This window comes from Acartia tonsa, chromosome 8, assembly GCF_053477335.1.
Source record: "Acartia tonsa isolate MP-2025a chromosome 8, ASM5347733v1, whole genome shotgun sequence".
NCBI lineage: Eukaryota > Metazoa > Arthropoda > Copepoda > Calanoida > Acartiidae > Acartia > Acartia tonsa.
In genome coordinates this window covers 23,083,431-23,108,633 of record NC_137267.1, presented here as the reverse complement: position 1 = coordinate 23,108,633, position 25,203 = coordinate 23,083,431, and the positions used below count along the sequence as shown (strand labels likewise).

Sequence of the window (25,203 nt, the reverse complement as noted above, 5' to 3'; positions counted from 1 at the left end):
TTTTGCCTCACTATCGAATAGCGAGTCTATCATTTTTTAAGAATCCACATCAGCTTGAGTCGAAAGTAAACAATACTTTTGTCTGCTAGGAATGTTCTCTCTTAGATTTGACGAAAAAAGGGTTCAGAATATTCTTCTACTCTCCTATTTCTATTCGTTTTTCTTTTTATATTGAATTTATTTTATATAATTGTTTAATATTTTATTAAATAACTTAAGTTTACTAAAATTTAAATGGACATTATAATATTTTTTGTGCAATTAAAGGTCCGGAATTTTCCGTTACTTCGAAAAATTTCTATTTTTAGAGAAGGTATTTTGAAGACAAAAAATAATTTAATTTCATGATAGTTTATTACCTTTAGTTTGTTTTGTTTTAGAAAAATAATGATAAAATTTTATTTGGTTATTGGAAAGGCTACCAGTAAATAAGGTAAATAATGATTATTTAAATGAAACATAATTTGAATTACCTATAATTTTACATATCACCCATTCATATTCACTTTTAGATTTTTAGTTAAATTTTCTATGAGGGGAAGGGAGGATTTTTATAGGGTGATTTATTTTTGGAGAGTACGCGAAGGTACCCTTAATTCTTTAAGTTATCTATAAATTTTCTCTTGACCTCAAGAAGTTCCACTGTAAAGGAGAGAACCAGATATATCGCGACGCTTCAGCGGTTAGCGAGATCCATCGCAAAACCTCACAGTCATTCTATTACATAGTTTATAAGAGAAGTTTTGAATAGTGAACGTCTTAACTTAATTAAAATATATACAGAAGATTATTGGGTGTATTTTTGCAGTTTAGAGAACAACATTTTTTGCTTAGCTCTTACAATTTTTAGAGTCCTTGTTGATCTAGTTTTCATTATGTGCAAGGGTGATAATATGTATATTGAATCTAAAGTCAGTCGGCGGTCAGCATCCATTAAATATATTGAAATATAATTTAATTTCAACAACAAATTTTATTATTTCAGAAAATGGAATTGTCCGACGATTCCGATTACACTCCTGGAACTTTACAACCTGAGGAACCATCGAAGAATACCAAGAAAAGAGGTTCTGCTCCGTCCAAAAGGAAAGAACACGTTTGTAATATTTGTGACAAAAAGTTATACAGTAGCAGTACTTTAGCAAGACATAGAAGAATCCACACAGGAGAACGTCCATATTCTTGTGATGTATGCAATGTGTCATTCACTGACAAGGGTAACCTAACAAAGCATAAAATGATACATACAGGAGAGAAACCCCATTCATGTGATATTTGTGGACGAGCCTTCACTTCAAATCACAGTTTAAAATGTCACAGACGCACACATACGGGCGAACGGCCATACACATGTGAAATCTGCAACAAATCCTTTACCAATAATAGTGATATGGTAAATCATAGAAAAATTCACTCTGGTATAAAGCCCTATGCATGTGACTTATGTGACAAAACAGTGGTGACCAAAAGTGCTTTGAATGTGCATAAACGAATGCATCATGGAGCAGGTCCTTATGCTTGTGACCAGTGTACCAGATCTTATGTCCAAGAGGCACAGTTAGAAAAACACAAATTGGCTCATGAAAAAGAAAAATTACTAAAGGAACAACAAAAACAAAGACTAGAAATGTTCATGAAAGAACAAATGGAAGGAGGCTTTTTGGATGTCAGTGCTTTTGTGAAGCAAGAAATAAACGAAGATGGAGAAAGTGTTCCAAGTGCGACATCTCCTAATAACATTCTCCATACTTGTGATATCTGTGGATCTGTTTTCTCTCAAAAGATTGTTTTATTAATGCACAAAGATGTCAGCCATTCTGAAAGTATATCTACCAACAACTTTCCATCAGAAGTTCATTTGCCAGTATTTGTTGGGATAGAAGAGCAAGAATGTTTGGATATAAAGCAAGAGACAGAGGATGATTAACCAAGTTATTAAGTTTTTTTATGTTAATTATGTTAAAACAATGACAAATATATCTACATATAGGTACATAACACAGTAATAAAAGTATATCAACTTTTTGGAAATATACATAAATTTACACAATTCAAGTATAGGAAACCTTTGACCAAATATTTAGTAAACCATAAGATCATTAAGTGAGTGCATTATTAATTGAAATATTCAAGACAATTTATAAATAAAAAGACTGTTGTAATATATTTTTGTACTTACATTATAACTTTTGTCTTTTATTATTATTTAGCTTATATTGCAAAACTGAATCATATTTATTTTATTTTCAGAAAAGATGTTTTGATGTATAAATTACGTTTTAATTTGAATCAAGAAAGATTGTTAATTAATTTATGGTAATTTTTTAAATCTTATCATTAAAAATTAAGCTTATATTGTATTTTTTTATTGAGATAATTTTACTTTGAAAAGTGCATTTTGTTCACCACGATTTTTCCTAGACACTAGCATCTTTTGATGACTCCAAATATCTTAAAACTCTTCTTGGGTGCATCTTATCTTAGAAATTTGAGATTATTGTGTATTTTAAAATTTTCTTCGTAATACCTACCTATGTATGTATGTTACAATCTCTAGCTTTCTAGGATATTAATAATTTCTAAATTCGAAATCTACACATTAATTGTGTCTATCTCTGTAAAAAAACAGGTTTTAATAATAGGATGTTATAATAAGAATTTAAGAGTTTACATTTTCAGAAAATGGAATTGTCTGAAGACCTCCAATACACGTCTGGAACTTTACAACCTGAGAAACCCTCTAAAAATACCAAGAAAAGAGGTTCTGCTCCGTCCAAGAGAAAAGAATACATTTGTGATATATGTGATAAAAAGGTTTATGATTACAGCACATTAGCAAGACACAGAAGAGTCCACACAGGAGAGCGTCCATATTCTTGTGATGTTTGTGAGCTCTCATTTGCTGATAGGTGTAACCTAAGAAAGCACAAAATGATACATACAGGAGAGAAACCCTATTCTTGTGATATTTGCCAAAAAGCCTTTACCTCAAATCACAGTTTAAAATGCCACAGACGCACACATACAGGTGAACGGCCATACACATGTGAAATCTGCAATAAATCTTTTACCAATAATAGTGATATGGTAAATCATAGAAAGATTCACTCTGGTATAAAGCCCTATGCATGTGACTTATGTGATAAAACTGTAGTGACCAAAGGTGCTTTGAATGTGCATAAGAGAATGCATCATGGAGCAGGTCCTTATGCTTGTGACCAGTGTACCAGATCTTATGTCCAAGAGGCACAGTTAGAAAAACACAAATTGGCTCATGAAAAAGAAAAATTACTAAAGGAACAACAAAAACAAAGACTAGAAATGTTCATGAAAGAACAAATGGAAGGAGGCTTTTTGGATGTCAGTGCTTTTGTGAAGCAAGAAATAAACGAAGATGGAGAAAGTGTTCCAAGTGCGACATCTCCTAATAACATTCTCCATACTTGTGATATCTGTGGATCTGTTTTCTCTCAAAAGATTGTTTTATTAATGCACAAAGATGTGAGCCATGCTGAAAGTATTTCTACCAACAACTTTCCATCAGAAGTTCATTTGCCAGTATTTGTTGGGATAGAAGAGCAAGAATGTTTGGATATAAAGCAAGAGACAGAGGATGAATAACCAAGTTATTGAAAGTCCCAAAATTCAATTTTCAAAGTTTTACAGGTAGATCCAATCATATATGAGAGTTTACAAAAAGAATTAGGTTGATTATTTAGTTTATTTTGTATAACTGAAATATATTTTTATCTTATTTTCAGAAAAGATGAAATGATGTGTAAATTAGGTACTATTTAGTTAGGTAGTATCAAGAAAGTTTGTTAAAAATTTTGAGGTAAATTCTTCAACAAGATTATTGAAAATTAATAAAGTTTTAAATTATAAAGACAAATTAATTTCGAAAGGAGCATTTTATCCACTTCTACTTTATTTTAGTGCTCTTACATCTTTTGATCACACTAAATATCTCAAAACTTTGTTTTTTTTCATTATTTTCTTAATATCTTTCCATGTTTAAATCCTTAGCTTTGTAGGACAGTTTTAAATGAACCAAATCTTCACATTTGTCGTGTCTTTCTTAGTGGCAAAAAGAATTGAATACACATCTCTTAAAAAAAAACAGCTCTTCAACTACAGAATGTCTTTAAAAAGTAACTTTTTAGGAAATGGAGTTGTCTGAAGAACCCCAATACACGCCTGGAACTTTAAAACCTGAGAAATCCTCTAAAAATACCAAGAAAAGAGGTTCTGCTCCGTCCAAGAGGAAAGAACACATTTGCGATATATGTAATAAAAAGGTTTATGATTTCAGTACATTAGCAAGACATAGAAGAGTCCACACAGGCGAGCGTCCATATTCTTGTGATGTTTGTGAGCTTTCATTTGCTGACAGGGGCAACCTTTCCAAGCATAAAATGTTACATACAGGCGTGAAGCCACATTCTTGTGATGTTTGCGAGAGAGCATTCACTTCAAACTACAGCCTCACACGTCATAAACGAACACATACTGGCGAGCGACCATACACATGTGAAATCTGCAATAAATCATTTGTAAATAGTAGTGATCTATCAAACCACAGAATGATTCACACTGGATTAAAGCCCTATGCATGTGACTTATGTGACAAAACAGTGGTGACCAAAGGTGCTTTGAATGTGCATAAACGAATGCATCATGGAGCAGGTCCGTATGCCTGTGACCAGTGTACCAGATCTTATGTGCATGAAGCTCAGTTAACACAACATAAATTGGTCCATGAAAAAGAAAAATTACTAAAGGAACAACAAAAACAAAGATTAGACATGTTCATGAAAGAACAAATGGAAGGAGGCTTTTTGGATGTCAGTGCTTTTGTGAAGCAAGAAATAAACGAAGCTGGAGAAAGTGTTCCAAGTGCGACATCTCCTAATAACATTCTCCATACTTGTGATATCTGTGGATCTGTTTTCTCTCAAAAAATTGTTTTATTAATGCACAAAGATGTCAGCCATTCTGAAAGTATAACAACTAACATATTTCCAACAGATGGGACAGAACTACCTGTTGTAAAGTTTGAAGAAAAAGATGAAGAAACTAATCTTCCTGTATTTGTTGCCCTTGAGGAGAGAGTGAAACAAGAATGTGTTGATGTTAAACAAGAGCCTGAGAATGATTAGATCAATTAATAATATTATTTTTATATCTCTTGTTATATACGCCTAAGTTTAAAAAGACTATTTTTAAAAGCGAAGCTTTTCTATAATTAGGGTCGGTCCGTACGTCCGTCCGTTAGGTACGGATAGCTTTTTTTCGTTAATTTAGGTATGTTAGAATTGTCATATCGATTTCAAACTTTGCATGGTGATTTCTGTAATAGTTAGGTACGATTTAGAAAGCGTAGCAACCCTATAATTACTACCAGAATATCCGTACGTCTATTTTAAACATGTTGATTTTTTACTTTTTTAACAACAAATTTTTACCTAGGTATGTGATCTAATTATCCGATTTATCTGATTTTTGGTATACTGATTCCTGGGACAACAAAGTACAATTTTATAAGCGAAGCAACTCTAATCAAGTCGTAAAACGTAAGAATGTCCATAAACATTATCCTGTATCAAGCATTTTTTCAACAAATTTACTCACAATTTTGCTTCGACTCTTATACATTTATATTATGGTTATTCAGTTCTGACACTATACAAGTGTTAATGTACGTTTGTCCTATAGTTTCAGAGCTTCGCTTTTATGGATGTTGTCATCCTTGTTATTTTTAACACTTTGTTATCCCATCTTTAACTAATACCTATATGTAGATATAATTTTATTTGTTTACTTCAAGAGAAAGATTTGACAAATTATCTTTTTTGTACGATTTGTTGTACTAATTTTAAATCTTGTATTTTAAGAGCATAGTTAGGTACTCTTTAACTGACCAATCATCCGTCAATAATTCACTCCGTTAAAGTAAGTTTCAAACAATATTTGGGATGTCAGATGCTATTTCTACTTTTTTTTTATACAAAGTGTATTTATATTTCTGTGTTTGTTATGAACATAATTATCATTATTAAGATCTCCAGTTTGATTTTGTAAAATGAATCACCCAAGTGCCTAGGTAACTTATGAAAATAAAGACTTTACATTTTTTTGTATATTTATGTTTTAGACGAAGTGACAATGTTCGGAAAATGAGGCAGTAAAGAATTGTTCCCAAACAAAAATGGAAAACTCTGAGCCCCGAATAGTTATAGTCAAGTGTATATCTGAATCAAGATTGGACAATGAGGATTATTTTGAGTGTCCCTCATGTAAAGGTTCAAGCATTATTTTTTATATCTTGTTTTATTATAAAAAGAATGACAACATATATTTGCGAAGCCCATCATGAAAGTAAATAGGTACCTAATGAAGACGGGAGGGGGGGGGGGAGTTTTAACACATTTGCGTAAACAGTGAGTATAGGCTTTATCTTTGGACTAAGAGGATTGGTTATAAAAGAAAAATCATTCATTCAAATGATGAAGATTTAAGATTTTTTTGGATAGGCCTCCAGGTTCAGGAGCTGCAGGCCTCCAGTTGGTCTCTGGACAGGCAAAAATCAAAATAATTTTTGTTTTTGTTTTGAAAGATAGAGGTCAACCTAATAACAAAATATGCATCTTTTTTCTTCAAATAGGTAAATGACATTTAAAATATGGAATTTTGTTATATAAATGACCTCTAACTTTTCAAAACAAAAAAAAATATTTTGATTTTTGCCTGTCCAGAGACCACATGAAGGCCTGCAGCTCCTGAACCTGGAGGCCTATCCAAAAAATCTTAAAACTTGAGAAAATTTATCATATAAGAATGATTTTATCCCTAATAATCTATCCTCTCAGTCCAAAGATAAAGCCTATACTCGCTGTTTACGCAAATGTGTCAAAACTTCCCCCCCTCTTTATACATTAATAAAAAGTTAGAATATAAACATTAAATTTTCATCTGATATTAAAAAATATTTTATTTATTCAGAATTTATTACCTAAAACTTTTGAAAGCACTTGATAATTGTGTGCCTTATTTATTTGGCTTTTTTATTGGTTGTAGTCATCCTTGTCTTTGATACCTAGTAAATTATACAATCAAATGGTTTTAATATTATTTTTTATTTTTAAATCAGAATGTCTAATTTATTGGTGTACTTTTATTTCTTATATCAAAATACTTGAAACGAACTCCAACTCATGTGCTTTCTGGTTACTATGAGTTCATTACTTTTTCAAACAGGAATTATTATTTAAGACTTGAAATTGAAGGGGCTATGCTGACATTCCTAAATTATAATAATTATTATACGTACATACTCTAATTGTAGAACAGCTAAAAGAAATATTTTTCCAGTATAGCTTCGAAACTGTTGAATATACATTGGATTAGAACAGCTAAACATGTAAAATCATGCATCGTAATGTATTATAAAGACGATTTTCCACTAATAATAAAATAAAAATCATAATAATAATATCAGTTCAGTCGTCCCCTAGGTGCCACCTAAACTGGAATAAATCTTATAATTTTTCATTTTACTTTCCTCGGAGAGCTGTCAAACAATGTGAAAATAACTATTCTCAAATTTTTAGTTAAATTTATCGACGAAATCTCGCTGAAGAATCATACGATTAAACGGCACAAAACCTGGCTACCTGGGAGCAGGGCACCTGTGCCACGTCATAACAATATTTGCCATGTCTGTGGCTGGAAAGGATCCACTCAAGAAAGACTGCATGATCATATCTACAGGCATTTATTGTATTTTAACAATTATATTTAATCCATAAGAATGAATTTAGTTGTTTTTTTACCTAATGTTTTCATTTTCTTAGGTATGAAAATAATCAAAAAAGAGTTGAAAAATCACGAGTTTCTGCTCAAAAGCTACCCTATAATCAGAGTAAATCCGAATAAATGTATTCTACTCAAAATTTCCATTTTTCTTAGAATTGATTGCTGTAACTCATGATTGAGTTTCTTAATGTTTTAGGTTTAGTCATATTTTATGATTTATTGAAATTAACTATTAAGAAATTGCGATTTTTACTATGAGATAATACTCGTTCTTTCTTTAATCCAAATATTATTAGCTTGTTATTGCTGCCCTGTTTTTGAACCTAACTCTTCTTGTTATTACTTCAAATACAATAATTTTAATTTCCACAGAAGCCATTCCATGTTACGTCCCTACTCTTGTAAGAAGTGTGACAAAACATTCAAGTCTTTTTCCAACCTGACCTCGCACGAAAAACGACATGATAAAGCAAATCCTTACACTTGTTATGTTTGCAACAAAGCGTTTATAGATAGAGGAAGCTATAACAGACACAAAAAGGAATATTTAATACCTACTATGAGAATAAACAATTAAACATTCAAAAAAAAAGGTAAAACGACCAAGTAATATTGCTTGATTTACTTCTACAAGAGATGCAATTGATAATGAAGATTTTTTCTTTGAAATATATTTCGTTATAATGCAGCAGTGGGTACTTATAATGTTATAGTTGAGATAGATTAATGACTGTTGACAGTAAAACAAACTATGTAAGTTATTGTAAAAGAGAAAATTTTCGTCGTATTAAATATGTTTCAAAATAGGCCTACGTTGGAGAACATTTTTCATGTGATTTATGCGGTAGATCTTTTAAATACAAAGCTGAATTAGAGTCGCATATTAAAGGGTAAGTAACAATTATGTTTTTGTATTCGTTTATTTTCTTTGGTAGATTTACCTTTTTTTCTTTATTTCATTACTACTAAAATGAACTTTCATTCACTTGTTCAAACAATATTAGGGTATAGTCCTTTCCACGACATCCCTCCATTAGGAGCGATCCTTCGTAATTTTAAAATGGCTTTTTATAGGTTATTTTAGGTTAGGTTAGGTTATATTGTGTTAGGTGATTGCCCCACAGGGTTAGGTAATTAGCCCCGAAGGTTAGAGCCCCCCGCAGGGGCTAGAAATAGGAGAAAAGCTACTGTGAAAAATACGAAGAATCGCTCCTTATGGAGGGATGTCGTGGAAAGGACTATACCCCAATATTATCTAATCTTATCAATTATCTAATAACAAACGGATGTTTAAAAAAAAGGCATCTAGTTTTCACTTCTTTCGCTAATTCATAAAAGTTTTTTAATGCTTTCTCGTCATTTGTATCGTCTCTGGGACATTTAAAAGAATGGCACTTAAAAGTTTATCTGTACTTTTGTTTGTCTGCTCGTTCGGGCAAACAAACGAGGAGAAAAGAGATGTAGAAGAAAGTGCTAGTGTTATTCTACTCGTAAGGAATATAATCTTTTTTTCATTTTAAAAGGGCATCAATTTTCATAAAACTAATCTTGTTTCTATTCAGGATTCACAACACGTCACCCATGCTGGTACAGCCAGCCACCCAGGGTACCGACATCACTTGTGAAGAATGTAAGAAAACTTTCTCCTCAACATTGAGCTTAAGCATTCACAAACAAAATCATGAACTGGAGAAAAACTTGCCAAAACAGCCACCGCCAATTTCAACATCCCAGAAAGCTGTATCAAGCCAAGAGAAAATAAATAAAAACAATAAAGGTATGAAAAAATATTTTAAAGTATATTCTAAATATCTGTATAATACTTGAGTGGAATTTACAATTGTAATTTTCAAAATTGAATCTAATATCATTATGATAATTAAATAATTTTATGAGACTTGTAGGTCTTGTATAGTTAACTACTCTTTATGTCTATTTGTTCAATTCACCGTTATTTGACACTTCCAATGCTAAAATTAATTTTTTATCAGGCATTAGGTATAAGCAACAAGCGAAATATATACCTGCTTATAACTAAAAAATAATTTTGAAATAAAATACCTAATGTAAATTATTAACCAGAAAAAAACCAAAATAAGCTTTTTGGGGGGTAATATTGTTGACAGACTATTTTCTTATACAATTATATCTTAATTTATCTTTTAACAAGATTTCCTAAAACTTTTTATTTTAACGCATCAAGTATTTAAAAAAAAATGATTTGCTTGTTGGCTAAGGCTGATTTTAGTTGAGGTTTAAATAGAGTAGCAAATACCTATGTATTTTTTTATACATAAAACTGAAAAAAAATATTTTTTGTCTTAGGAAAGTGATATTTCAATTTTTATTTATTTTAGATACATTTCATGAAGTCATTGAAATTCCTGTGAGTGAAGTAACATCTAATCTTGTGTATACAGCAGCTACCAACAAACACACTATTCCAACCAATCCAAATAAAGTATCTACTTATGGAACTTTACTTCAAAATTTTGAGGCATCGAATTTAGAAGAGCTTATTTGTCTTAACCCTTACAATACTAATCTTATTCAAAATCAATCAAAGCAAAATGGTGATTATGTTCCAACCAGCAGTAAAGAAAATAATATTAATATAAATCTTGGTACAGAAATCTTATCCGTTGTTGGCGATGTTGAATTGAATGATGAGACTTTATTTCCACTGGATTTAATATCCGTACCTGTTAATCCTGCCCTGGTGCAACCATTACAAAATAATCACCAACAACAAGAAGGTTTAAGTCATCATGAAGCACAAAGACATCAGGAGCAGTTACTAGCCGTACAATCAGGCAGGGTTAAGAATATGCAATTTTGCTTTTGTCTAATATAGGATCTTAACAGTCAATTTATGTTTTCTTAAACGTTCTTAAATGGAGCTAAGATGGAAATAACCAAGTTGTGAAGTATCTGCGCTACTTTGGTTAAAGTTGTGAGAAAGGAAGGAAAATGTTAATTTAACTGCGAAAATTTGTGGAATATTTTTTTTGGTATGTAGGCCGTAGGTATATGGTTTAAATATGTTTCATTCCTTATGTATAGGGTCCGGAACAACAAAAAAAAGGATGAATTGTATTAATGTTTTCGTGAAAAAAAACTTTGTAAAATCAATTAATCTCATTTTGATATGGTTTTATCAAGCAGAAAATTAATAGGATCTATCAACCTAATGGATAAATCAAAATAAGACTTATAATCTGATACTATTACTCATACCTTATCCCTGAAAACAGGTTATCCTGCCCCACAAGTACAACAAACAACCATAAACAGTCACACAGTTCAAGAGTCTTTGCCCCATAAAACCACAACGTTAAGAAGTCATTCTCTAAACTCTGATTTTTCATCTGTCCTGAAGACCATGGGTACTGAGGAGATGCTAAATGTTCTTGACAATTCTTTGTCAGCAGCTGGTCCTGGAGTAAATGATGTTCATCTTTCATCAACTCTAAATTCAGAAGCATCCAAAGATGCATCTATCCAACAAAATATAGTTAGCATGCAACCTATAGGTGTTGATAACATTTTATTTTCTAAACCTGTTGAAATGCCTCAAGAATCAATATTTCCCCTGCAGCCTGTGTTAATGGAAATAGATTCTGATGATTGTTCTGAAACAGAACTTATAGAGGAAGAGTCATGCTATATTGTCGAAGCTTTTGATGATAATCCTCAAAATAACTCTGTAAGTCCTGTTGTTATTAATCAACAAGAAATCACAATAAATCCATTTACTTCAATTGAAGTTAACAATGAACTTAAAACTAAAGAAGTTGTCGAAATTCTGCCTGATTTAGAAACAGGAAATGAAAAACCCAACGAAAACATTGAAGACACAAATCAATATAAAGGAAACATTAATGATATTGTTACAGACTTTAATATCGTTGATACTGAAACTGTAAAAGCATTGAAAAGAGAGGATTCTCTTTCATTTATCACAATCAAAGAGGTTTTCCATGAGAGTGACAAACTTGAAATTGATCCTGAAACAGCACTAACTCATGTTGAAAATGATGATGCTGTTAAACCTACAATTTATCCGCCAAAAGCTATTCATCCGACGGAGAAACGGCGGAGTATCATGGAATACTCTATTGTGGAGCCAGAGCCAAATTTGTCCTTTGATTCTATGCCAATGTTTGAAAATGAAAATGATCCATGAATAATTTAGGGATACGGAGCTCGGACAATTTAGGATAAATTAATCTTCATTACAACTACTTTTTAAGAAATTTTTGGGAACTGGTAAACATAAATAGGGGAAAAATATGCTGTTTTTTAATTTAACCTCGATTGTCCTCTCCATCCCTGGAATTATAAGACTGTGATATGTTGCTTATAGAGATCATATGCTTATTTTTTACAGCATAAAGGCATGTGGCACCTAAAGAAATTCTCTTACGAGTTTTTATATGTTTCTTGTGTGGGTTTTTAATCATTTTAGCAAACTAAAAAGGGAATGTTTTCGTGGATTATTTCGTAATGACAAGAAACTATTTTTTTTGGCTGTAAAGATATTAAAAGTGGTCGTTTTGATATTATTTTTTTGATCATTTCCCTTACAGTAACTGTTAAGCACTGAATCCCTCATCTCCCTCATTTTTATTTTATTAAACAAATAAGAGGGGATTGGGGTGTCAAAATTCTTTGGGTGTCATAGACCTAAAAAATCTGATTAAGTTTGTTTTGATTAAATATATTTTTTTTCTCGTATTTTTATATTTTCATTTTATTTTTTATACAATAAGTTTTTAATTGATTTTAAATGCATGTTAAAATATTTTCCAATAAAGAAAAATTGAAATTGTTATGTACCTAAAGTTTAACTTTATAAGAAGATAATTGGTTGTGATATATATTGAGCCAAATAATATTAAAAATCTATTAATTGAGATAAAAATAAAACTCTTCTATCTATCTACTCTTTGAATAATAGTATTGTTTAATGATATATTGTTTCGTTTATTGATAAGAATGGTATTGTTTTTAGAAAAAAAGCATAATGTTTCAGTTCAAGTCTTCTTGAATAAAAGGTACCTAGGTATGTTGATTTTTGATAGTTGTGTTGACTTTGAAGGAGGTATGGGACACTGGGCTGTTTAGTACACTAGTCTCCAAAGGGGTAGTTTCACGAAATGCATTTGAACTTAATTTAGTGAACCGCATATTTTATCCTGGTTAAATGGGTAAACTACATTTATATGGCATATATTTGAAAAAATTTCAATTTTCTACCACATAGTTTTTAAAATATCAAGACTTGAAAATCGTCTTTTTAAATTGCATATATAACAAAAAGACAATTTTCAGGTCTTGATATTTTAAAAACTACGTGGTAGAAAATTGAATTCATTTCAAATATATGCTATTTAAATGTAGTTTACCCCATTAACTAAGAATAAATATGCGGTTCACTAAATTAAGTTCAAATGCATTTCGTGAAACTACCCCTTTTTATAATAATGTTTTCCTATTCATTTTAATAACAACTTTGGGGAATTTTATTTAATTTTGATTGGTTGGTTCTTTAAAATGAGGGTCTAAACGTTTAAACCACTGATTTTAATCTATAGAAGGGGTAGGTAATTTTGTGTACCTTAATTGAGAATGTACATTTATTTATCGTTAGTTTCTTATCCCTTTAGATCCCTGGTTGACTTTTGTGAATTATGTTAAGGGATGAGGTACAATTAAAAGAAAGGAATTGTTTTGACCTTTCCGTACTTATATAATGATGGTTGATCCTTATACAAAAGTGATACGATGTCTTAAGATCTCACCAACCGTTTGACTGATATTGTCTTGGGAAAGTTTTACAAATATTTTGGGGACAGTACCGTCAACATCTTAAGATAAATCGCCTCTGGAAAACCCATTTCTATATTTTTCATAACTAGAATAGAATAATGAAGTCTCACGCTAATGCTGCGGGTAAGAGTGCTTCCTTTTTTAGCAGATGATCAAATTTAGTTCACCATAATTGTACAATTTATTTTGGGGCATGGCAGGTGTCCTTCTCTTTTTCTTTCATTTTATGAAAGTCAAATATAAATATTAACAACAATAGGCAAAAAATTCTAAAAACTAACTTGTATGTTAATTCAATTCTCGCAACATTTTATTTCTAGGAAACAATGGAGGAGACAGAAAATAATAACCTTCTAAATAAGAATCAAACACAAAATTATGAACTAGACAATGATATTAAACATGTCACAAATCAATTCAAATGTGAAATTTGTGAGAAAGTATTTGCAGGCTCTAGGCCCCTTAATCAACACAAAAGATTTCATAAACCTATGGAGAAATTTGATTGTAGCGAATGTGATGCCTCTTTTCTCTATGAAATATGGCTTATAAAGCATAAAAGAATACACAATGAAAAGAATTTATTCTCTTGTGATTTTTGTGATAAAAAGTTTGTTCAAAAAAGTGCCTTTCTTCAACATGAATTGGTGCATACAGGCCTTAAACCATTTTCATGTAAAATATGCGACAAAAGCTTTACACAAAACTCATCCCTGAAAAAACACTTGGTCATTCATACCGGTCAAAAATTTCCTTGTGACATATGTGATAAATCGTTTACCCAAGAGAGCTCTCTAAAGAAACACAAGGTTATTCATACTGGTGTTAAAGCATTTAAATGCGACGTGTGCAATGCCTCATTTGCGTTTAAAAATATCCTAAACATACACTACAGAATACACACAGGGGAACGTCCATATTCATGTGATTTATGTGGCAATAGATTTGCACAAATAAATACCATAAAAGGTCATAAAAAACTGCACAGTGATCAAGATTTTGCCTGCGACGAGTGCAATTTTACTTTTATAACTAGCAAACAATTGAAAAAACATAAAAAATTACAACACAACAAAATGAATGAAACTGAGAGAGTATTTGTAAATGAGGATTCTCACATAGATGATTCAAATGATAGTGATCTAGTTAAAACAGAGATTGATCTGGAAAATGAAGAACAAATTATAAAAGAAGAAACTTATATTGAGGAAGAATCCAATGATTATGATGAAGAAATTGACATAAAAGAAGAACTTATTCATTCAGATAAAGAAGTCAATAATGTTTCATTAGAAGAGTCCATTGAAATTACAACAAAGAACATTAACAGTGAAGAAAATATAACCATAGTTAAAAATGACATAGAAACAAATGACTCAATAGATATTGTTAAAAATAATATAAAAGAAGATAATGCAAATAAAGACTTAGAATTAGTGGATGATCCTCTTGCCAAAGTAAAAAACAAAAAAGAGGTTTGTTAATTTTAGTTTTGCATCATCAACTTTCTGCATTTGTTTTTTACCTTTTTCACTAAGGGGGGGGGGGAGGGGTTTAATGCAACCATCTCGTAATCAGTGATTAAATGGCACTTAGAATTCGAATTTCTATTTAAAATTTTTCATGAGTAATCCTTGGTAGGTCTATTTTCCCTAAATCGAACAAAAAGTTGTAAAAGTAACGGCTGGCAGCTCAGCCGTTTCGCTATTTTTTGCCTATTTTCAGGGCAAATTCATCATTATTACGTAGGAATCAACTTTTTAAAACATATTTTTGGTTTAATTCATGTTAAATGATAGCAATAACCAATTTTTAAATTTCTAGTACCAACAGCTACCGGCTAGAACCGTTTGATAAGGTTTTTGAGTGAGAAAAAGTATTATGTGAAGATAGGTTTCGTGACTTTTTTGCTCTTAAGATAGTAATAAAATGGCAAAACAGCTGAGCCACCAGCCGTTAGCCATTACTTTTCCAACTTTTTGTTCGATTTAGGGAAAATAGACCTACCAAGGATTATTCATGCAAAATTTCTGATCAAAATTCGAATTCTAAGTGCCATTTAATCATTGATTACGAGATGGTTGCATTAACCCCCCCCCCTTTAAAAAAGGTCTGATGACCTCTTTTATTTCTATAATTGGTGTTAAATAGCACAATTCGACAGTCCCCATTTCCCCAAACGGTGTGTCTTGTTGTCTTCCAAGTAGTAAGAATTTTACACATGAAAATGTTAATTTATTCTGTACTTATGTCATATTTATTAAAACTTTTATTAGGATGGCGACAATTCTGAATACGAAGCAGAGATAGAAAATTACAAAGAGCGCAAAAAGAAATCTTTAAAAAATCCAGCTACTTGTGATCTATGCAACAAAACTTTAGCCAGTCACAAAGGCCTGTACTATCACAAAAAGTATTATCACATAAAAGAAGAAGACAAGCGCTATATTTGTCACATATGCGATAAAAGATTTGCTCACGGCCAATTTCTGAAAAAGCACATAGAAACTCACTCAGACGAAAAGAAATATTCTTGTAATATTTGTGATAAAAAGTTTAAGGATAAAGGTTCTTTGTACTATCACAACCAGCTTCACAATTCTGACTTGCCGCATGTATGTGGTGTATGTGGGTCAGGATTTACACAAAAAAGTGCCCTGAAAAATCATGAACTCTACCATACTGGCGAGAAAAATTTTTCATGTACCATGTGTAAGAAAAAATTCTATCACAAACATCAATTGAATCTGCATGTGTTGCTTCATACAGGAGATAAACCTCATGAGTGTCAAGTCTGCAGTAAAAAGTTTAGACAAAAATCAGGAAGTTATTCATTTCACCTTAATTAATACTAGCGGCTACGCCCCAAGATGCCTGGTGAGGGGGTGGGGGGGGGGGGTGTCGATTAACATTTAAAAAAATTTATTCCTAGCACAAATAGCAAGTGTTTCATAGAGAAGTAAATAATAAAGAATTTGTCTTTTTTTTCGATGAAAATACAAGATTATTTTAAAGTACATGGTAAAAACTTTTTTTTTTATTTATCAGCTCTAAAAATGCATTTGATATCATAGAATAAGACTTTGGTGGGGTAAATAAAAATTATTACCAATATTTTTTCTAAAAATAAATGAATAGGTAATTTAAAATAAACTAGAGCTTACTCTACATGTACGTGTGCATACAGGGGAGAAACCATATACATGTGATAAATGTGGCCAATCTTTTTCTTGTGGCAGTCATCTGAGAGCACATAAAAAATTTAAACACGAGGGGATTAAAAGAGAAAAGAAGTTTTGTTGTAGTGAATGCTCCGCTGCTTTTACGTCTAAGAAAGGTAAAGATTATTAATTATAGCGTTGCTAGCTACCCTATGATCTTAAATGTTTGTCCGTTTGCCCCCCTCCCCCCACTTTATAAGATAACCTTAACTTACCAATCTTCAAACAAAGAAACCAAAAATTATTCTTCCCCCTCATATTTTCAATTAATTTCAAAATAAGGGAAGGGGGTTTTGTGCTCGCTATATTATTTGAGAAAACTTCCAGATTTTCTACCTAAATGTTTAATTACTGTATGAAAAGTTTCAAATGTTTGAAGGTTTGGAAATACACCTGAGAATGCACAGTGGAGAGCGACCATTTGCATGTGACGAGTGTGATAAAACATTTCCTTATTCTGGCTCTCTGGCTAAACACAAGATGATACATACAGGAATAATACTTAAAAATAATATTTTTAAAACAATTAAGATTTTTTTTATATAGTTAGTACAACAGTTCAGTGGGTAGTTAGTTCGAATCTACACATAGTTTGATGAAAGATGTGATGATTTATCAATGTTTAAATCATTTACCAAAAATTTAACCACTAAACATTCTTTTTGAGAACTTCGACTATTCTTTTGGAATTGAATTAGTTAAGTATTGACTTCAGGAGAGAAGCCTTTCAGTTGTTCAGAATGTCCGATGAAGTTTCCAAGAAATACTCAACTCAAAGCTCATATGATTAAACACACAGGTACCGTTTCAATAACAAAAAATACCTAATCATTCAAATATATATACTTTAAAATCATTGTGTTTAAATGTGCATAATTGTAGCACCTACGTGTATGCATACAAAATATATGCAGTACCTACCTTGAACAATTTTTTGCCAGTAGATTGCCGAAAATTTTTACACCACTCTTACGATTTTTTACATCCTCCTGAAATTGAAATCGAGTTAAAATCGATGGGGTTGTAAAACTGTCCAACATAATTAACATACTCGAAAGTAAAAATCGCCTTTAGACTGATAAATTGACGCGTTTGCTATCTTTTAATAGTGTAATTATATTAAGAATATAATATAACCTTTAATATAGAAAAAAATTAAAATAAATCTTCAATAATTAAGTACTTTATTTAAAAAGTTACTGAAAGTTTTGTAATTTTTTAGGACTGAAACGATTCCAATGTGACACTTGTAAGAAGCAATTTGGATTCAAGAAAGACTTGGTCAACCATCTACGCACACACTCAGGAGAGCGCCCATTCTCGTGTGATATTTGCCATAAAGACTTTGCACATGACTCGTCATTGAAACTCCACAAAAAGACGCATTTTAAGGTGGATGATATTGAGAATAGTAACTTGGAAAATATTGAAAATGCTAAGAAAGTAGTTGAAACTGCTTTTGTAAAGGTTGAAGATTTGGACCAGTCATTAATAGCTGATGAAAATGAATTAGGAATTGAAGTAAAAAACGAGTTTACAGATTAATTCTTTGATTTATATTATAATTTCGCTAGATTTCTTTTTAAATTGTTATGTAATTTGTGTTCTCAGTAATAGTTTGGGCAGGGCTGACAGAGGGTGTTTTTTTTCTTTTCATCTGTTAATCCTAAAATAAATCAACTTATGTACCTATAAATAAACTTAAATTTGCAAATTTTCCATATGTATTAAATTGTATTTATATTTGGCCTTTAAATAAATTAGCATTAAAAATGTCTTTATCTTTAAAAGCAAGGCTTTCCTTAATCAGGGTCGGTCCGTCTGGGGCAGTTAGCTCTTTTCGTTAATTAAACAAGTTAAAATTGTCCTATGGGGCGTAACCGCTAGTATCTAACATAAGGATTCCTGTTGAATTAGGTATATTCTTGAAAGATCAAAATTTCTACAATAATTTAAAACAAGCAATTAAATTATTCCCTCTAAATTATTATTTCTAAGTTTATTCTATAGTATTTTGTTTGTTTGTTGTTGCGTCATTTAATGACCTAATTGTCTTAATAAATATCCCAAATATGGCGCTAAAAGAGAACGCAATAACTTGTTGAAAGTTATCCAAATATCACGTAGCTATATCAAGACTTCGTAGATACGGCTATAACTGTTACTAAAGCTAAAGTAGAATTAGAAAGTTTGTATATATGTATATTCACCAAAATGACAGGTCCTATGCTAATTGCGTATATATTGATTGTGTATTTGATAATTGTATTCTCTAAAACGGCATATAATCAAATGGTATCATTTAGAAGGTTAAATTGGGTTGAAATTTTACAAGGAAGAAGATGTATGTAGATTTTTAGGAAAGATTTGCATTTAACCAAGGGTATTTTAGACATAAATATAAATCGTACCAAACCTAACTGTTTCAGGGTTCATTCTACAAATTAAAATTAATAGTACAATTCCAACATGCCTAAACAATAAAAGTTCTAACAAAAACAAGGATATATAGAATTTTCATTTAGTCCTTATATTCTCGGGTTATTCCTGGTTTATTTATAATTTTTCTATAGGTATTTATGGAGTTTTTTTTTCGCTAATCATTTACATAATTTTTTTTATGAGAAAGCATAGCTTTTATATAAGTTTATGTACGAAAAAACGGAGAGTTTAGACATGATAACATTATGAAACAGTATAATTGATTAATGTATCATGATTTAGACTTCAATTCATGTAGCAAAACTACTCTATGAATGAAATCGAAATGTCTGTATATCCATTTTCGTCTTGCATGTTTTTTCTTTTTAAATTAAGACTTTAATAAACAAGGATGACAACATCCATAAAAGCGAACCTCTAAAATCAGAAGGAAGGAGTGTAGTGTCAGAACTTACTAAGCAGAACATTAATTTCTAAGTCTAAACGAAATTGTACTTGAATTTGTTGCAAAATTGCGTAAATGTAGCATACAATAAAAGGATATACTTTCATTTTTAGGATTTGATTATAGAGTTGCCTTGCTTATAATACTTTACTTTGTTGTCATAAGAATCAGTTTTCAAAAATAAGGTGAATAGGATAATCATATCATACAAAAAATGTTGCCAAAAAAAGTTAAAAATCAGCATGCTGTAAGTTGACGTAAGGACTTTCTGATAATGATTATAGAGTTGCTATTCTTTCTAATTTGTACCTAACTGTTATAGGAATCATAATGCAAAGTTTGAAATCAAATAGGGAATTCACGAAACCTTCATAATCACGGAAAAATCTAGGAATCGATATAGCACCGCAATTAATAGACAAATCTTATAAATCTTGATGGAAATATGTACAATATGAGCATAGTCAATCTCTGATAATTTCAGCACCCCAATAATTAAGACAGATGGACAAAACAATGTATAGATTAGATTATATGTCATAGGAATCTTCACAAAAAATTTCAGCTGTCTAACTTGAATAGTAGCTGAGAAAATCACATTTCAACCATAGCGTTACGGACTGGCACAGTAAATTCTAGAGTAGCTTCGCTACTAAATGTATTGTCCCTTACAAGCGCAACTCAATACCATACAAAGTTAGGACTTCCAGACTGAGTCGTGTAATCAAAGAGTTTGTTATTAAAGTGCGATGAGACCTACAGACCTACAATAATGGTCTGGCTCACCAAGAAATATTAATCGGAGGTATAAATTTGATACTAGCTTTAACCTTTTTAACTCAATTAACAATATTTTTTCCAATGATGATAACACAGATTTTTAAAATCAATTTCATATGTAGGTTAGATTTGTTCAACTTGCGATTTGGCCACTTGGGCTAATAAATCTAGAATTGCGCATACAGACAGACTAAGATTTATAGAGAAACCGAGCTTATTCTACCACTAACAAATAATTAAGAAAGTCACGTAAATAACAAAACTTGCATTTATTTATCAAATGTAAATGCTTAAATAATAACAAAAATATAACATAATAAAAATTAATAACAATCACATGTTTTTTCTTTAAAGTAGCGCATAGCTACTCATTCATTCATATCCATCCTAAATGCAAATGGCAAATTTCAGCGTTCCATGTGAATAAACTTCCTTCAGCATGCAAACGTTTGTTCTCGTTGAATCTCATTTCTTTTCTTTATTCTTGATTTTTCGATACTTTATGATGTAATTTTACAATAGGATGTCTGTTTATCTGTTGTGATTCTTCATAGGGCTGTGGGCGTTGCGCGTCTCCTTGATAATAGCCTCGTACCTGTCTACTAAAGACTTGCGCTCGTAGCTGACGGCTGTCTTGGGCGCGTGCTTGATCTCGTGAGGGAAATGGTCGTGCTCGTTGTCTTTCCACAGGTCGCTGTAGCGTCTGTGCTCGTTCATTTCAAATCCAAACATTTTTGTTTATATGGTTGTAGATTCTTGTAATGCTTACAAGTTTGTGGTTCGTAATTAACTGAAGATTTGACGCATCCACATGCGTATTTATAGATGGGGGCGGTGTAAAGGGGCGTGGGTAAGGCGGGACAATGTTTCATGCACAAACTGCATGAAAATTCCACCCTCTTTTCCCGCAACTGCGTTGTTACCCCCTCGGAAGTTTCCATACCGGCATATCTGACATATAAGTGCCAACCATTAGACAACCGTAAAATTTAATACGCTGCATTATTGACAGTCTCACTTAACAATATCTAAAATTTAATTTACAACAGTTTTAAATTTAAACACTTTCTTAAGAAAATAAAAAGATTAGAATTTGATAGTATCTATTTTTTTATATTTTTTTTTGCAATAAACCCGTAAATTCTATTATATTAAGTAGTAAGGATTTTTGTCTGTAGCTTAGAATTTCAATAACTACTGAACCCATTGAGTTCTCCTTTTTTAGGGAATCTTCACATAGATTCAGGGTTCGTTTAATTTTTTAGATCTAAGTATTAGAATGGCTTTAGACCATTTTCTGTCCTTTAATACCAATTCAAATACAGAGCCTCTAGATGCTAAGAGCACATCCGCTGGTTATTAGAAAGGCATTTCTAAGTGTCCTAACTTTGAATATTTTATGATTATACACAGTTACACTGAAATGGTATAAATGTATTGTTTACCCACTCTATTCGCTTACTTTTTTTTGTTAAGCCTATCACTATACATAGGTGTATTTATTTCACAAATATCTTAAAACCAACTATATAAGATATCCTTATAGGTATATATGTAAAGATTAATTAGGTTTAACTATGGAATACTTTTAGCCAATTAATAAAACGCCCTGTATATACTATATATGTATCTATTTAACAAATAGGTACTGATATATTGTAGGATAATTTAATTAGTTAATAAGTACAACACTGTAAAAAATAGAATAGTTATTTCTCGCATCATATTATAAACGGCTTTCCGCGGATATAGAATGTACAATTATAAGATTAAAACTAGTTTTTTTAGCCCCGAGGTGCGGCTAAAAAAACTGGTTTAAATCTTATGATTGTACATTTTTATATTCATAGAAAGCTGGATATAATACGGTGCTAGACATAGTTTTTTCGTATGGATGAGAACCGGTTCCTATCCACTGGCTTTGAATGAATACGAGAAAAATCTATCTATCTCACAAATAGTTTTGTGGATTTCGCCATGTTAGAATTATAGATTGGTATTTAGCATTAATTGAATAAAAAATTCCCCTGTATGGTTTCAAAAAAGATTCATATCCGCTGGATTATAACCGGTTCTCAGCCAGACTGAAAAATTATGTATAGCATAGTATTATAGACAATTTCTGACAAATATTAAAAAATCATAATATTAATACAAGTTTTGTTAGCCTTGGACTTCGTCCCTTCGGGGCTGACAAAATAGGTTTTAATCTAATATTCCCTTTTATTTCAATGTTTATAATATGATGCGATAAATATATACTAAAGTATTTGTATGTATTTAATGAATACATTTTCTCGTATTAATTCGTATCCGGTGGATAGGAACCGGTTCTCATCCATACGAAAAAACTCAGGGCTAAAAAACTGGTTTTAATCTTATAATTGTACATTCTATATCCGCGGAGAGCCGTTTATAATACGATGCGAGAAATAACTATTCCTTAATAGTATAAAATTGTATAAAAATACCTAGCTCTTTATGTTGACAAAAACCCAATTTTAAAAAAATTTCAGTGGTTCATATGCTGTCAAATTACATAGAGGGTGAATATATCCAGAATAATACGCAAATAGAGGGGAATCCAGAAAATTCTAGTTGATTCCTAGATGCGTAGTATATCCCAACCCCTACCCACCTGGAAACCCACCCCTTTTCACTTTCATTCAACAAACACCATCTGCATGAATCCCTTCCCTCTTAAAATTCCCACCATGGTGAAATTTTTCAAAGTGTTCCTATTTAGCCAACCAAAAAAACAAATTTACTTATTAGGAAATTTCCAAGGCTTTTAATGAAAATCATGATAAACAGAAAGACATACAAAGAAAGTTCTAGAGTATGATCTTCTTCGGTTAAGGAACCATTTACAAGAAATCAGAACCGTTATCTTCAATGGCAACCGAGAAAATCATGCTTTCATACTCTGAAATTTTAGAGGATGAGACAATGGAAGATAAAATTGATTTATACCCAGTTCCATTATATGATTAATGTCATAATTAGTTTATACCAACCAATGAAGTTTTAAAATAATAGTGTTCAATGAAAGACATGTTCGAAAACTTTGAGAGGACCTGTAAAATTTCTGTCCAATAATCCTCCCCCCAACACCCGATCCATTATATCATAATGATGAACGGTCGGACGGACGATAAATTCTAGAATATATGCTCAATGGGAATCATCACAAAAAAACTTCATTGACTTAACTTTAAAAGCTTATGAGAAAATTCTTATCTTCTAAAATATTCTTTAAAACGTATAAACAGCGGATATTAATAGAATTAAAGAGAAAACTTTTTTAAAGTTTGACATTTTTTCTGCTAAATTAAAAAAATTATCTGCTTTGTTGGAAATGTATTAAATACCAAATTCCAGTTACCTTCAAATTCAAGGAGGGACAGGGAAATAGCATTTGAAATAATCTACAACCAATTCTTTGCATCCCCAATGGTTGTCATCAACAAATGATCACATACATGATAATTGGGGGATGGTTAATTCATCTTTAATTGTTAAATCCATGCCTACATTCCCTGGTTATAATTGGTTATAACTGACTATCCTATGCAATGCCCTACAACTTGAGTAAAGGGGAAAGTAAGTTCTGGTTGGTTGGTTAAGATTTTGCCGGTTAAAAATGGATTACGTTTTTGGGGCCTCTTAAGCTTTTTGAAACAAGTACAACTAAATACATTTATTGCTTATACAGATATTAACTACTCTATAAACCGTTTACAAACAAAAAAGTTTTTGATTTTTAAATAGCTTTGTTATAAACAAACAAAATAACTACATACAATGTGCCAAATCATATAACATTTCTTATTTGCTTCTGGGATTGATTTAAAGTCTGGAAAATAGCCTAAAACCACCCCAAGCTTTCCTGAAAACTACACCCGATTCAAACAGGTATTTTTTTTCTTTAGATCTAGACAAAAAATTTATATAAAAATATACTTCTTTATTTAATGGGATTGTCAAGGAAATCTTAATTCAGTTGCTGTGGTGGTAGCCTAAGAAATGAATAATGGTTTGGCCTAGAATATTTTAGATATAGAAAATAAATAACAAACTTTTTTGCTGGTTTCTGTCATAACGCGTACCACAAATGAAAACCCACGTATTTTTTACGTTAATTTTAGGTTGGGTAAAGTAAATGTCAGGCCAGGTTAAAATTGTCCTTGGAGATATAATTTTTTAGATAATTTTTTGGAAAGTGGTATCTCATTAAACTCCTCAACAATAGACGTCCCTTGAGTAGCTTAACATGAACAAGGATGACAACATCCATAAAAGCGAAGCACTGAAACGGTAGGACAAACGGACACTAACACTTGTATAGTGTCAGAACTGAATAATCAGAATATAAATGTATAAATGTCGAAGCAAAATTGTTAAAAAACTGCTTGATACAGAACAATGTTTATGGACATACTAACATTTTTAGGACTTGATTATAGAGTTGCTTCGCTTATAATATTGTACTTTGTTGTCCCAGGAATCAGTATACCAAAAATCAGATCAATCGGATTATTAGATCACATAAAAATTTTTGTTAGAAAAGTAAAAAAAAATCAACATGTTTAAAATGGACGTACGGACATTCTGGTAATGATTATAGAGTTGCTACGCTATCTAAATCGTACCTAACTACTACAGGAA

The 25,203-nt window shown here is 31.3% G+C and overlaps 4 protein-coding genes across 5 annotated transcripts; all 4 read left to right on the top strand.

Annotated features, from left to right (window-relative positions):
* The first annotated feature begins 378 nt into the window (after positions 1–378).
* On the top strand, positions 379–3,731 carry LOC145326529 (uncharacterized). Its single transcript, XM_080169900.1, has 3 exons — positions 379–433; positions 986–1,924; positions 2,680–3,731. The coding sequence occupies exons 2-3, from the start codon at positions 989–991 to the stop codon at positions 3,619–3,621; spliced, it is 1,878 nt and encodes a 625-aa protein (XP_080026026.1). The 5' UTR covers positions 379–433; positions 986–988; the 3' UTR covers positions 3,622–3,731.
* A 23-nt stretch (positions 3,732–3,754) lies between these two features.
* Positions 3,755–6,152, top strand: LOC145326275 (uncharacterized). Of its 2 annotated transcripts, XM_080169489.1 has the most exons (3): positions 3,755–3,835; positions 4,164–5,205; positions 5,716–6,152. In XM_080169489.1, the coding sequence occupies exon 2, from the start codon at positions 4,167–4,169 to the stop codon at positions 5,157–5,159; it is 993 nt and encodes a 330-aa protein (XP_080025615.1). In that variant the 5' UTR covers positions 3,755–3,835; positions 4,164–4,166; the 3' UTR covers positions 5,160–5,205; positions 5,716–6,152. The 2 variants fall into 2 exon arrangements, with proteins under 2 accessions (XP_080025615.1, XP_080025614.1); XM_080169488.1 differs by having other exon boundaries at positions 4,164–6,152.
* A 9-nt stretch (positions 6,153–6,161) lies between these two features.
* LOC145326274 (uncharacterized) lies at positions 6,162–12,643 on the top strand. Its single transcript, XM_080169487.1, has 7 exons — positions 6,162–6,302; positions 7,611–7,770; positions 8,188–8,357; positions 8,624–8,705; positions 9,378–9,592; positions 10,173–10,628; positions 11,070–12,643. Exons 1-7 carry the CDS (start codon positions 6,209–6,211, stop codon positions 11,999–12,001), a joined length of 2,109 nt encoding a protein of 702 aa, XP_080025613.1. The 5' UTR covers positions 6,162–6,208; the 3' UTR covers positions 12,002–12,643.
* A 179-nt stretch (positions 12,644–12,822) lies between these two features.
* Positions 12,823–18,636, top strand: LOC145326273 (uncharacterized). Its single transcript, XM_080169486.1, has 7 exons — positions 12,823–12,880; positions 13,968–15,122; positions 15,924–16,470; positions 16,805–16,984; positions 17,248–17,363; positions 17,586–17,667; positions 18,091–18,636. The coding sequence occupies exons 2-7, from the start codon at positions 13,974–13,976 to the stop codon at positions 18,411–18,413; spliced, it is 2,397 nt and encodes a 798-aa protein (XP_080025612.1). The 5' UTR covers positions 12,823–12,880; positions 13,968–13,973; the 3' UTR covers positions 18,414–18,636.
* The last annotated feature ends 6,567 nt before the right edge of the window (positions 18,637–25,203 follow it).

Coding starts and splice junctions, on each gene's coding strand:
- LOC145326273 (XM_080169486.1), top strand. CDS start 13,974: ATGGAGGAGACAGAAAATAATAACCTTCTAAATAAGAATCAAACACAA. Junction 16,471..16,804: donor AAAGTTTAGACAAAAATCAG/GAAGTTATTCAT, acceptor AAAATAAACTAG/AGCTTACTCTACATGTACGT. Junction 16,985..17,247: donor TGCTTTTACGTCTAAGAAAG/GTAAAGATTATT, acceptor AAATGTTTGAAG/GTTTGGAAATACACCTGAGA.
- LOC145326274 (XM_080169487.1), top strand. CDS start 6,209: ATGGAAAACTCTGAGCCCCGAATAGTTATAGTCAAGTGTATATCTGAA. Junction 7,771..8,187: donor CTGCATGATCATATCTACAG/GCATTTATTGTA, acceptor TAATTTCCACAG/AAGCCATTCCATGTTACGTC. Junction 8,706..9,377: donor TTAGAGTCGCATATTAAAGG/GTAAGTAACAAT, acceptor GTTTCTATTCAG/GATTCACAACACGTCACCCA.
- LOC145326275 (XM_080169489.1), top strand. CDS start 4,167: ATGGAGTTGTCTGAAGAACCCCAATACACGCCTGGAACTTTAAAACCT.
- LOC145326529 (XM_080169900.1), top strand. CDS start 989: ATGGAATTGTCCGACGATTCCGATTACACTCCTGGAACTTTACAACCT. Junction 1,925..2,679: donor AGCAAGAGACAGAGGATGAT/TAACCAAGTTAT, acceptor TTACATTTTCAG/AAAATGGAATTGTCTGAAGA.